This window comes from Schistocerca americana, chromosome 7, assembly GCF_021461395.2.
Source record: "Schistocerca americana isolate TAMUIC-IGC-003095 chromosome 7, iqSchAmer2.1, whole genome shotgun sequence".
In the NCBI taxonomy this organism is placed as follows: domain Eukaryota; kingdom Metazoa; phylum Arthropoda; class Insecta; order Orthoptera; family Acrididae; genus Schistocerca; species Schistocerca americana.
Genome location: NC_060125.1, coordinates 295,145,585 through 295,160,174, shown reverse-complemented (window position 1 = coordinate 295,160,174; position 14,590 = coordinate 295,145,585). Strand labels below are relative to the sequence as shown.

The following is a 14,590-nucleotide window of genomic DNA, read 5'->3' as shown; positions in this document are numbered from 1 at the left end:
GATATTCATCTTGTAAAATCTTTTTCAAAACATCATCTATGCCATTCAAATGTGTCTCCAAGTCTGTAGCTCCCTGTGACAAAATTGCAGTCTTCAGCAAACATCAAAACTTTTTGTTCCTCTCCATGAACTTTATTTTTCTTTTCAAAGTGCTCCATATATTTCTTTATTGTTAGCTCAATACACAGATAGGCTGCAACCCTATCTCACTCCCTTCTCAACCACTGCCAGCCTATCACATCCTTTAACACTTTATAACTCGTCTGGTTTCTGTACATACTGCAGATAACCTTTCGTCTGAATTTTAGCCTTGCTTTCCTCAAAATGTCAAGGAGTGTATTCCAGTCAACATTGTCAAAAAAAATTCTAGCTCTACGAACATACATTTACCTTCCACAAAGGCTGCAAATAACAACTTTTCTTCTTAATGATTAGTTATCCGATCTTCACTGTTTTACTTAAACAGAAATAATTAAATTCATATAAAATTATGATCACTGGAAAGTAAGCAAGATGTTGTCTCGCCAGCCTCCAACAGTGTACAACACACACAAACAATTTGCGCTTCCAGTTATTTTCATTCTGTTGCTTATTTCTCAGTTTAACTATTCATTTAATTAATTATAAACAGGGAGCAAAACACTTCAAGTGATTTGAATATTATCATCTCTCCATTACAGCTCATCTAGAATATGGTAAAATAAATTTATATTTCTTTTATAAAATATATTATAATAGGTGTTTTAACAATATCTGTAGATAACATCTGAGTTGTCAGTTATACATCAAAATTATTCCATAATATTTGTAACTAACCACACCTTGCTGAATGACATATAAATGAGGAAGGGATGAAGTAAAATCTATTTAAAAAAATCCAAACAAACAACAACAAAAAATATAGAAGCACTTTTTTTAAAAAAAAAATTCTTCAGCAATATATACAAAACTCACTCAACTTAACAATCAACTGTCAAAGGCAGCAGAAAAAGACATATCACATTGAGTACATTCTGGCATACACTACATTTAGTATGGAATCACTGTAACCTGACACTGTCTCAGTACACAAAATGTATGGTAAAACAGTGTACTGGAGAGCAAAAGGCACATACAGTGACTATGTGACAGCACTGTTAAGTACAGAATATACATGACAAGCTCAGTTACTCCCTGCGGAGATTATCCAGTCGTGCCTGGAGATCGGCATCAGCATCCGATATAGGCCCTTGGGCAGCAGCTGCAGCAGCAGCAGGAGTTTTAGCTGCTGAAGCAGCAAGAGATCCTGATGCCTGTGGCAATCCAGATAACTGATCTGTCAGCTGCAATCCCAGTTCATCTAGCACTTGTGACACCACAGCCTCACTACAAGAAATGAGACAAAGTTTTTAACTACAATACCTCGGCAAATTTTTCATAGAGACAAATTAAATTCAGTTATATTTATAGGGGAAAGAATATCAATAAATCTTAGCAGTACGATTTTGTTTTCGAAGCAGTTAAAACTAGCATATTACTTCCACTATTAGTTTGCTTATTGTCCCCATAATACAAAATTTCTATTCTTTTAGAAAGTTTTATATTTGTTCCATGATTAAAAGTGTCAGGTTTTCAGTTCATCCCTATACCTAACCATATTATCTGTACAATTTAGGTCACCAAAATAGACAACATAATCAGGCTACAAAGTTTTTCCCACAGGAGTCCTTGGATAAAAAAAAATCCTCAGTTAATTTTCCCATCTCAAATTTTAATAATACCGTAATACAAGTTCAAAAAAAAAAAAAAAAAAAACAACTTGCAATGTCTGGGGACAGTGATGGACTATCTCGATCAGTGACTTCATAATAAGTTTCAGTGTCTAAAAAATATCTGGTTGTCAAAGTGTGTAAAAAGGAGACAAACAATCAGCCATTATCCTTTCTTAACTTCAATGTATTTGCCCCTGATGCCTTCTTAAACAGAGAGACTATGTTAAGACTGACCACTACTTTACTTGGGCCTATTCTCATCTGCTTTATTGTTTCTACAAACATTTGAGAGTTTGTAACATGATGTTCACAGTAACTGATCATCGGCAAAAGTTATAGGCCAGCCTGCTTGTAGAAGAGCAATGCTACTAACAACTGTTCTCAGTGGTATGTCTTCTTTATTAATTTTTAGTTAACCCTATAGTCTGTATGGTCTAGTGCTTATGACCTTAAATTCTTGACACATTTGTCAGAAAGCTGATGTCAATTTTGCCATGGAAGATTTCAAGGAACTAGTGTTGAATGATGTTCCTCTCTGTTCATCCAGCTTCTTCTGTTACGTAAACAATACAGTTTTAATTTGGCCATATGGCAAGTGAGGCACTGCAGTAGCTTACCAACTATACAAAAATTGTACACCCAAAGATTAGATTTACAGCAGAAACTGAACATCACCTTTATTAGATGTGTTGACACGTGAACAGCAGATTGACATTTAAGCTATTCCATATATCGAAATCAGGCAGATATAGACGTTTATCCCAGCCCAGAAGACAGTTGTGTTGAACGTCTAATATTCTGAGCCAGGACAGTTTCACACAAGGATCATCTCAGCTTCATGGTTAATCATCTGATGATGGTATTAAGATAAAATGGCTGTTCATTCTACGGCTTTATTTAGTTTTGTCTACGAAACTAAGACAAGGTACAGTTCAATCAAGCTAGGAGGACCAACATATAATACAGCCTCCATTCCAAAGTCCAAAAAACAGATTAGGGGAAGTCTTAAAGAGGCAAAGAATCACACCCATCTTTCAACCTCTGAGAAAAACTGAAGACATGCCTTGAGAGAGGAGTGGGACAATATCCTCCAAGGACTCATCAACAGTTTGATAGGTGCAAAATATGCATTATTGTCTGAGTGCATATGCCTTACTGAGAGTCTGATATCGACCTTTATGTTTTAAGTTTGATCTGTGTCAAACATGAACATTATTCATATCCATAATTCTGCTTTCCCATATGGTGAAATCTGTGCCACTTTTCATTATAAATATACCACTCCACCTCTATTATGTATGCCACGAGTTTCATGTCGTCCACCATTGACTATGCTTATTCTTGTCCAACAATGTCTCTGTTCCTTAGCAACCATCAAGCAGAAGGACTATTCCCCATCCCTGTGCTCAACATTACCTTAGCTCAAGTATAGTAATTTCAAAATTATCAGCAGACCACTATCTGACAACGAAACACAAGCTTATGTTTTAATAAACAAGGATTCTGATCCATGCTTGTAGCTACTGGGATTGTGTGACAACTTTGAGCAGACACACAAGTTATGCACTTAGTGTTGCATGGAAGAGATTGCTTCACAAAAGAAGGTCACAGAAAAGACATTACACATTTTACTACCTGATATGAGTGCTGGCAACTTAAACAATGCTGAGCTGTAAGTGTAAACATAATCTCTGTGACTAGAGCCAGCAAGCAGCGTTATGTGGTGCCATAATGATGTGAGCCAGCCAATAAGACACCACCCTCTATGTGTAAGTGTGGTGAGCCTCACCAGTTTACTGACAGTCCAACTAAGCCCCTGATGACAATGTAGACTACCATCCCATGCTTTCAAAAGCATGGGATTTGGAAGACAGAAGACATATTGAGCAAAAAATGACCTTATACCTTACAATGGACAATGAAAGAAAAAAACAACATCAATCAAATTTAACCCCTCCTTATGAATCCAAATTTATGAGGAAGAGACAATACAGCAGGAAAATTCACATTTGTCATAAATCAATTATGAATTTTAATATTTAAAATCATCTACATAGCTCCTCAAACCTGAAGGGGAAAAAAGTGAACAAATATCTCTCTGAGAATTTCTGGTTGTTGATGTCATAAGAAATTCTAATAAAGTACTGATGGGGGGCTTTCACATTACTATAATGACTTTTCTATCCTCACGGCTGAAACATGCTACCCAATAAGCAGTAGCTTAACCATGGTCTTTAAAAATCAATGATTTATGTGGAATAACTAGCTGTTTCCACCCACACATCGCTGTGGCTCAGACTGGTTAAATGAAAAAGAAATAACAAGAAAGTACATGTTTCTGATATGTATGGGAAATGTATTACACCCTAACCTCCCTCTCCCTCTCATTCTTGTCCATCTCCTCCTCCCACTTTCTATGTCAATCTACTTCCTCTTCCCCCTTTCTCCCCCCCCCCCCCCCCCTGCCGGTCCATTTCCTCCTTTCCACTTCCTATGTCCATTACCTCCACCCCACCCGACCAACTCCTCTTCCCCTCTCTCTGACCTTGACCCTTGTTTACAGTTATTGCAACTTCAGATTCTGTTGTAGTATTCTAATCCCATGGCGATAATTCATAAATACAACTTTTCTGTTTACTAACAATGTTTCCAAAAAAATATTGTTTATATGTTCAGAAAAATCTATTACAGTAATATGCAAGAATTTGAAGTAAATTGGTTGAGCACTTTTTGAGATTTTTAGTAACAATTTGTCCACTTAATATATTACATATTTATTTACATATTACACACATTAACAAATTAGTGCATAAACATGTGCATGTTCAAATGCAGAGCTGTGTTGAAATTTCAAAGCAACCGTTGAAGATCTTTCAGAGAGTTAAGATTTTGCACAACCAAATGTTTAGATTCTTATTTATGTTTCTTCAAAATCTCTTATCTCTGAAAGTTGTTCACCGATTTCTTTGACATTGCGACACATTGTTTCAATCAAATGTGCATGTTCTTTATATATATACAGGAGCACCATACCATACCATACGGCACTCCAGTATGTATATAAAAATGAGTGTATTCAAATGCAATGTTTTGTCTCAATTTTAAAGGCATTGGTGTAGAACTTTTGGAGATTTAAAATTTTGAACAAACAAATGTGAGATTTTTGCTAACAATGTATCCCTTTCTGTATTATTTACGTACTTATAAATCATATGGTGCTGCAGTAGGCATATAAAAGCACACTCTTATTCAAAAGCAACATTGTGTCAAAATTTCAATGCTATCAGTGAAGAACTTTCGGACATATATGATTTTGAAAAACCATACATTTATATTTTTATTCATATAAGCAATACACTTTGAAATGCTAAGTATTTTTAGAAGTATGTGATTACAAAGCCCCAAAAAATTAAATTACAATACTACATTAAAAAACAAATAATCCCCTGAGACTTTATTTTTTTTCAGGTAACATATAATTACCTAAGAATTATAGGTTTTCCAGAAAAATAGCCACCCTGTACATTGACATATACAAATAAAATGCTTCCACTTAGGAAAGTAATAGAATGGTATTGCTGTTACCAACAACTTAACTAATAAGTGATACTTTCTTCATATTGTTGTGTCCCCCAGACAAACAATTTTACAAAGAAAATGCAATTACCTCTCTTCCTCATCTTCATCTTCCTCCATTGCATCATCAATGGCATCATTCATCATTTCCTCTTTCATATCCATAATTTCCGACTGCTTCTCAAATTCCTGTAATATCCTCTGGATCTGTGGCAAGTTCAGCTGCCTAATTGAAAAATAACATCAATAGTAACAAAATGTGAGGATAAGACATTAATTAATTACACCGTATGCAACAGCACAATACCTGTTCATATTCTGCATTGCTCTGGTAACACCTTTCATTGCCTGAGCCATTGCATTCTGTGATCTCAATGTCTGTATCTTCAATGAAACAGCCTGGATATTTGCTTTCATTAACATAAACTTTTTTGTGTACCTCCGTGTCCTCACAAGATCTTTTGCCATTATCTTAACAGCATCCTGAAACAGTTTTTTGGACTATATTAGAAGAATAAAAAAATGTAAATATTACAGATGTAGGTTTGAGTTACAACACATAGCTTTTTGAAATATACGATGTGTCATTTGATCTCCACCGACTTCAAATCTTAGTAGTATTTTACATCTGCATCTACATCTACATCCATACTCCGCAAGCCACTTGACGGTGTGTGGCGGAAGGTACTTCGAGCATCTCTATTGGTTCTCCCTTCTATGCCAGTCTCATATTGTTCGTGTAAAGAAAGTTTGTCGGTATGCCTCTGTGTGGGCTCTAATCTCTTTGATTTTATTCTCATGGTCTCTTCGCAAGATATACGTATACAGGAACACCATACCATACCATACAGCACTCCAGTATGTATATAAAAACGAGTGTATTCAAATGCAATTGTGTCTCAATTTTAAAGGCATTAATTCTTAATTTCTTTGCGTGTTTTCAGGTACTTACATTGTTTAATTCATAAATTTCGGACGTATTATAATATTTGAGAGTTGTAGCATCGTGCTTTAGTACCTGAATAGTGTAAATTCGCATAGTCATCTGTCTTCTGTTTTTGTTTTGAACGGCCAGTGTTGGTTGGTCATAGCCAGTGTGCTCCCTGCCGCCAATGGATAAGCAGCTGTCAGCAGCAAGTCATATACTCTTAGCTCACTTATTTGTTACATAGTTTAATTCTTAATTTCTTTTCATGTTTCTGGCTACTTGCATTGCTTAATTCATAAATTTCGGGCGTATTATAGTATTTCAGAGTTGTAGCATCGCGTTTTAGTACCTGAATAGTGTAAAATCGCGTAGTCACCTTCTGCTGCCGAGCAGTGTGTCAGCAGTGCGCAAGTAGCAGCATTACAGTCTGCAAGATCCGGGCGGTTGCAGAGGGTGGGATTACTGGTAGTAGGGAGCTCCAACGTCAGGTGCGTAATGGGGGCCCTTAGGGATATGGCAGCAAGAGAGAGGAAGAAAACCAATGTGCACTCTGTGTGCATACCGGGGGGAGTCATTCCAGATGTGGAAAGGGTCCTTCCGGATGCCTTGAAGGGTATAGGGTGCACCCATCTGCAGATGGTTGCTCATGTCGGCACCAATGATGTGTATCGCTATGAATCGGAGGAAATCCTCTCTGGCTTCTGGCGGCTATCTGATTTGGTGAAGACTGTCATCTCACTAGCGGGATGAAAGCAGAACTCACCATCTGCAGCATCATCGACGGGACTGACTGCGGACCTTTGGTACAGAGCCAAGTGGAGGGTCTGAATCAGAAGCTGAGACGGTTCTGTGACTTGCGCCATAGGGTGGTGGGGTTTCGGGTTCCGCTGGATAGGTCAGGAGTCCACTACACACAGCAGGCGGCTACACGGGTAGAAGGGGTTGTGTGGCATGGACTGTGTGGTTTTTTAGGTTAGATGGCCTCGGGCAAGTACAGAAAGGGCAACAGCCTCAAAGTCAGGACATGCGGGGACCAAGCAGCAATCAGTATTGTAGTTGTAAACTGTCGAAGCTGTATTGGTAAAGTACCGGAACATCAAGCACTGATAGAAAGCACCGAAGCTGAAATCGTTACAGGTATGGAAAGCTGGCTGAAGCCAGAGATAAATTCAGCCGAAATTTTTACAAAGGCACAGACGGTGTTTAGAAAGGATAGATTGCATGCAACCGGTGGTGGCGTGTGTGTCGCTGTTCAGTAGTAGTTTATCCTGTAGTGAAGTAGAAGTGGATAGTTCCTGTGAATTATTATGGGTGGAGGTTACACTCAACAACCGAGCTAGGTTAATAATTGGCTCCTTTTACCAACCTCCCGACTCAGCAGCTTTAGTGGCAGAACAACTGAGAGAAAATCTGGAATACATTTCACATAAATTTTCTCAGCATGTTATAGTCTTAGGTGCGATTTCAATTTACCAGATATAGACTGGGACACTCAAATACTGAGTGCACTATCCGAAAATTACCTCGAGGAATTATACAGAGAACCGGCTCGTGGAGAAAACATCTTGGACCTACTGATAACAAACCAACCCAAACTTTTCGACTCTGTAAGCGCTGAACAGGTAATCAGTTATCATAAGGCCGTTGCAGCATCCCTGAATATGGAAGTAAATAGGAATATAAAAGAAGCGAGGAAGGTTTATCTGTTTAGCAAGAGTAATAGAAGGCAGATTTCAGACTACCTAACAGATTGAAATGAAAATTTCTGTTCCGACACTGACAATGTTGAGTGTTTATGGAAAAAGTTCAAGGCAATTGTAAAATGCGTTTTAGACAAGTATGAGCTGAGTAAAACCGTGAGGGATGGGAAAAACCCACCGTGGTTCAACAACGATGTTAGGAACTACTGCGAAAGCAGAGAGAGCTTCACTGCAAGTTTAAACGCAGCCAAAACCTCTCAGACAAACAGAAGCTAAAATATGTCAAACTTAGCGTAATGAGGGCTATGCGTGAAACGTTAAGTTAATTCGAAAGTAAAATTCTATGTACCGACTTGACAGAAAATCCTAGGAAGTTTTGGTCTTACGTTGAATCAGTAAGTGGCTTGAAACAGCATATCCAGACACTCCAGTATGATGATGGCATTGAAAGAGAGGACGACACACGTAAAGCTGAAATACTAAACACCTTTTTCCAAAGCTGTATACAGAGGAAGACCGCACCTGCAGTTCCTTCTCTAAATCCTCGCATAAACGAAAAAATGGCTGACATCGAAATAAGTGTCAAAGGAATAGAAAAGCAACTGGAATCAATCAACAGAGGAAAGTCCGCTGGACTTGACGGGATACCAATTCGATTCTACACAGAGTACCTGAAAGAACTTGCCCCCCTTCTAACAGTCATGTACCGCAAGTCTCTAGAGGAATGGAAGGTTCCAAATGATTGGAAAAGAGCACAGGTAGTCCCAGTGTTCAAGAAGGGTCGTCGAGTAGATGCGCAAAACTATAGACCTATGTCTCTGACGTCGATCTGTTGTAGAATTTTAGAACATGTTTTTTGCTCACGTATCATGTCGTTTCTGGAAACCCAGAATCTACTCTGTAGGAAACAACATGGTTTCTGGAAACAGCGATCGTGTGAGACCCAACTTGCTTTATTGAGACCCGGAAAATATTAGATACAGGCTCCCAGGTAGATGCCATTTTCCTTGACTTCCGGAAGGCATTCGATACAGTTCCACACTGTCGCCTGATAAACAAAGTAAGAGCCTACGGAATATCAGACCAGCTATGTGGCTGGATTGAAGAGTTTTTAGCAAACAGAACACAGCATGTTGTTCTCAATGGAGAGACGTCTACAGACATTAAAGTAACCTCTGGCGTGCCACAGGGGAGTGTTATGGGACCATTGCTTTTCACAATATATATAAATGACTTAGTAGATAGGGTCGGAAGTTCCATGCGGCTTTTCGCGGATGATGCTGTAGTATACAGAGAAGTTGCAGCATTAGAAAATTGCAGCGAAATGCAGGAAGATCTGCAGCGGATAGGCACTTGGTGCAGGGAGTGGCAACTGACCCTTAACAGAGACAATTGTAATGTATTGCAAATGCATAGAAAGAAGGATCCTTTATTGTATGATTATATGATAGCGGAACAAACACTGGTAGCAGTTACTTCTGTAAAATATGTGGGAGTGTGTGTGCGGAACGATTTGAAGTGAAATGATCATATAAAATTAACTGTTGATAAGGCGGGTACCAGTTTGAGATTCATTGGGAGAGTCCTTAGAAAATGTAGTCCATCAACAAAGGAGGTGGCTTACAAAACACTCGTTCGACCTATACTTGAGTATTGCTTATCAGTGTGGGATCCATATCAGGTCGGGTTGACGGAGGAGATAGAGAAGATCCAAAGACGAGTGGCGCGTTTCGTCACAGGGTTATTTGGTAAGTGTGATAGCATTACGGGGATGTGTAGCAAACTCAAGTGGCAGACTCTGCAGGAGAGGCGCTCTGCATCGCAGTGTAGCTTGCTGTCCAGGTTTCGAGAGGGTGCGTTTCTGGATGAGGTAACGAATATATTGCTTCCCCCTATTTATGCCTCCCGAGGAGATCACAAATGTAAAATTAGAGAGATTCGAGCATGCAAAGTGCCCTCCGCCACACTGTTGGGTGGCTTGTGGAGTATAAATGTAGATGGAGCAATATACTGCTTGACTCCTCGGTAAAGTTATGTTCTCGAAACTTCAACAAAAGCCCGTACTGAGCTACTGAGCGTCTTTCTTGCAGAGTCTTCCACTGGAGTTTATCTATCATCTCCGTAACGCTTTCGTGATTACTAAATGATCCTGTAACAAAGCGACATATGCACACAGGGCTGGAAGTGTCACAGTGCAAGCTTCATGTGAGGTGGTAGGAACAAAGCTGAACAAAGCCAATGGTCATGTACTAAGTCCATATGAAGAGTTAGGATGGAGAGCTCTCGAAAATTGGTAGCATATGCTTGCAATTCCATCCAGCCTGGGGTTAGAATTACAGATATCAGTCAGCCTTGGTGTATCACTGGCAGGCACCAGAATACTAATGTCTTCTACCAGTATGTTTCAGGATTGAGTGCAAGCAGCAGGAAGAGGCAAAGGCTCATGCGTGATTTCTCAAGTTATATGAAAATCTCACACACTATAATCATGTCCAAGGCACAATGCACTGCAGGTCATCTGCTGTGTGCAGCAGCAGCAGCAGCAGAGGGACAGTAGTAGTAATAGGGGTGGTGGTGGTGAAGATGGCCACGGCGGTGGCAACAGCAGCTGCAGCAACAGTATGCATGGGATGAACAGAATAGGTAACATGCCAAGATAGCCTTTTATCATATTTAAATTTATTTAATTTAATAAAATGGAACTGTGATACCTTTCTCATTTCCTCGTCATTTCATATCTGGGCTTCCCAAAGACAGTGATACATGTTTGATGTCAGCAAGTCAATGACACGTTTCATGTCAACCAGATAGTGTGCAAAATGTAAATGAACTGGGGATATGGTACTGATTAATTAATACATCATCTACACATACATACAATTTAATACCCAATTACATTTTTCTGTCTATATGTGAAGGCTAATCTCAGGAACTGCTGTTGGAATTTTGGTATGGTTTTCATTAAGACAGACAGTTTCATGAGAAAAGGTTGTGTACAAGGTCTGTTCAAAAACTTCCACGACTTTGTCCACAATTTTTTTCTGTGGTTACCTTTTACTTATTGTGCATGGTCTCCTTCAAAATACTCTTGTCCACGATTGATACACTGTTCCCAATGCCATTTCCTCTTCTGGAAGCAGTCTCAGTATTCCTCTTGCTGGATAGTGCGAAGCACAGTCAGAAAATTTTCTTTCATCTCTTCTACTGCTGCAAGTCTTTGTCCTTTCAACTGGGTTTTTCAACTTTCAAAATAATAAAGAAAGTCTGCTGGAGCCAGGTGTGGAGAGTATGGAGGATGAGGCAATACAGTGATTTTATTTTTTGTGCAAAAGTCACACACCGACAGCAATGAATGTTCGGGTGCGTTATCATGATGCAAAAGCCATGAATTGTCTCATCATATTTCAGACCATTTCCTTCTCACATTTTTTCACAGGCATCACAACACACCCCGATAATACCATCAATTAACAGGTTGTCCCTGTGGCTCAAATTCATCATGAACCCATCATTCAAAGTCAAATAAAACTATCAACATGGCTTTGACATTTGATCTGACCTGACGAGCTTCTTTCGGTCTTGGAGAACCCTTCTTGAGCCATTGTGAAAATTGAACCTTCTCTCAATATCACAAGCCTAGAACCACCATCTCATAATCAATTATGAGTCTCTTAAGGAACATCTCATTTTCATTTGCATTTGTATGATCGAAAAGCTCTTCACAAATTGCACAGCGAAGGTCTTTCTGGCTTGAATAATGAGCCGAGGGACGAACTTGGCAGCAACACAATGTATTCCAAGATGCTATGTCAGGATTTCACAACATGATCCAACTGAAATGTTATATTTTTTTGCAATCTCTTGGACAGTCAGTCTTAGACTGGCACGCACAATTTAGTTGAAGTTCCTGACATGAGCATCGTCGGTACATGTCAAAGGTCATCATGAACAAGGGTCATCTTTAACTTCCATCTGGCCACTTTTAAATTATGTGAACCATTTCTAACACTGAATACGGCTTACGTACTTGTCACTGTAGGCTTTTTGTATCATTTGGTATGTCTCTGCGAAGGTTTTATTCACACAAAACTTAATGAAGATGTGTTGCTCCTCCAACTCTGGGGATCTCAAAATTCGCAAATTGTGTGAGACAATGTTCTACTCAATACAACACTGAACAATAACTGACAGACACACAACAATGAAACTTCCGGCACTTACACATTAAACACAGGCATGTCCAGGGATATCAACCGCATTTCACTCTTAACACACCACTGGTGTGAGATTATGAATGTTCTGGAATTTTTTGAACAGCCCTCCCCCCCCCCCCCCCCCCCCCTATATAATAAATTATGCCAGACAAATCATTTGACCATATATACTCAGTGCTATCCATGCGAAGCCAAGACTGTATGCCAGTGCTCCATAAGTTCCATTACAAATGAGAGCCTTCAGGGATGTGGAACAAGTGAAATTATACATTAATTGGCAGAAACAGTCACTGCAGGCTGATTCTGTAAATTACAGCAACATCCAATTGTGACTAAGTGTACCGTTATTCACTTTGACAATATGTAAATTGCTTCTAGATTACTTCATAGCAGCAGAAAAATCAGGTACTTAGAAAAAAATGAAGTGGGATGGGATAGATTTCCAATTTCCTCCCAGATATCTGCCAGTCAACTGTTAACACCTTTGCGTCAGGGCACAACAAAATGTATACCATGAGGAAATTATTTTCACTTGTAGTGTTCTGGTCTTGAATTTTACAGTACATTCTAAATTCACTCTTATCAGAGTTGCACTTACTATTACGTAGGAAATGTTTTAGCATGTAATTGTAAGAGCTGCAACATTCAGTTATCAACTTTACATAATATTTCTAGTGCATACTTTTGTAAAATAAATACTTTTTATACCTTAGCTGCATTGTCCGGGAAGCCACAGGGCAGTACTGAGTGATTGTATGCAAAGTAAAATAGCAATCAGACTTAATGTTATTACACGTAGAAAAATTTCTAAGTGCAAAGCAGGCAGAATAGAACATATTCAAATGCAGGTGCCAACTCAGTTTATTATATATTTGTATGCCTAGAAATTACGCACATGTAGTTTTATTTAGTGTGTGCCCTCTGAGCGTATTTTTAACTGTGTTGTGTGAAGATGCGCACTCTAGTGATCCACGACTTACTCTAGTGATCCATAATTTTTGCTATTTTTTGTAGGATAGGTTGGTGCTACAGTGTTCACATACTAGTATTGACAGTGTCAAGAAACTAGCTAAGCGCTAAATCCATTAATTTAGACTGCTGTGGCACAAGACTGTGTTTTGCACCTGCTACAACTGTCATTTCATATGACATCTAGTTTCCCATTTCAACAGGAGTATATACTGCCTGCATCTGTTATAAATTTCTATAAATACTTTTCAAGAAGCAGCAGAAGAAGACACATAAAAAAAGGTCTTACTTATAAACCTTTTGGAAAGGAGACCACTCATCGAAAAGCAGAAATGTTGAGTTGTCAATAAGCACACACAAAAAGACAGAACACTTACTAGCTTTCGGGGTTATCCTTTTATGGGCTAGAGTAAAATGTAAAACACACACACACACACACACACACACACACACACACACCTATGCCCCTACAAGATGCCAGCTATGTGTGTGTGTGTGTGTGTGTGTGTGTGTGTGTGTGTGTGTGTGTGTGTGAGTGCGTGCGTGTGTGTGTGTGTGTGTTTTCTTTCTTTTTGTGCATGCCTATCAACAACTCAATGCTTCTGCTTTTTGGTGTGGTCTCCTTTAAGCCAAAAGTGCTTACATCTACAAGAATTTACCACAATTGTCATAAATGTTTGGTGTTTTCTAGTTAGTGATTATAGCCACAGAAAAAAGGCCCTAAGTACCTCACAGTCTAAAAAATAGAGTAGTGATTGAACTAGATGTAGAAATGTTCCATATGTCTCATTTTTGCCATAACAATCACTTTGCACACTGTATATTTATTGCAGACCTGACTAAAGTACTCACATGTGCTGAAGCATGTTCAAGAATTTAAAGGATAAGTCTTTTGTGTGACAGATGGACTTGAATTCCCATAACGTAATGTGAAGACACAGATGCTGCTAGAGCTTCGAAATCAAATGATAATAGCTAGAGCAGATACTTCTAAAGCCCCACTGTTGGATCTAATACCTAACTGCAACCAATAAACCTGATCCTTTTGAGGATGTCAATGCTGAAACTAGTATCAGTAACCATGAATTGGTTGAAGCAACAGTGATTACCTGAGTACAAAGAGCAATAAAACAAGTAGAAAAAAATATTATGAAAAGGATAGACTGCTACTCACCACGTAGAAGTGTACAATGAAAAGACTGCTTAACATTTAAGCTTTCATGCAAAAGCCACAGCGACTAGTGACAGCGGCCGTGTGTGTGTGTGTGTGTGTGTGTGTGTGTGTGTGTGTGTGCGCGCGCGCATTGTGCTTGTGTGAATGTGTGTGTGTGTGTGTGTGTGTGTGTGTGTGTGTGTGTGTTTTCTACTTCTGAAGAAGACATTATAGCTGGATGTTTGAATGTATTTCAGCTGAATGCTTGAATGTTTAGAAGTCTTTTCATTGTACCTGTC

At 39.0% G+C, this 14,590-nt stretch overlaps 1 protein-coding gene across 1 annotated transcript in view; it reads right to left on the bottom strand.

Annotated features, from left to right (window-relative positions):
• Positions 1-894: 894 nt before the first annotated feature.
• The window catches only part of LOC124621971 (charged multivesicular body protein 2a), a 28,549-nt gene continuing 14,853 nt past the window's right edge, over positions 895-14,590 (bottom strand). The window contains exons 3-5 of the mRNA XM_047147505.1: positions 5,635-5,810; positions 5,419-5,553; positions 895-1,365 (exon numbers count right to left, since the gene is read on the bottom strand). Of these exons, the coding sequence (XP_047003461.1) occupies positions 1,167-1,365; positions 5,419-5,553; positions 5,635-5,810 (510 nt within the window). The 3' untranslated portion in view covers positions 895-1,166. The remainder of the gene's footprint in view (positions 1,366-5,418; positions 5,554-5,634; positions 5,811-14,590) is intronic.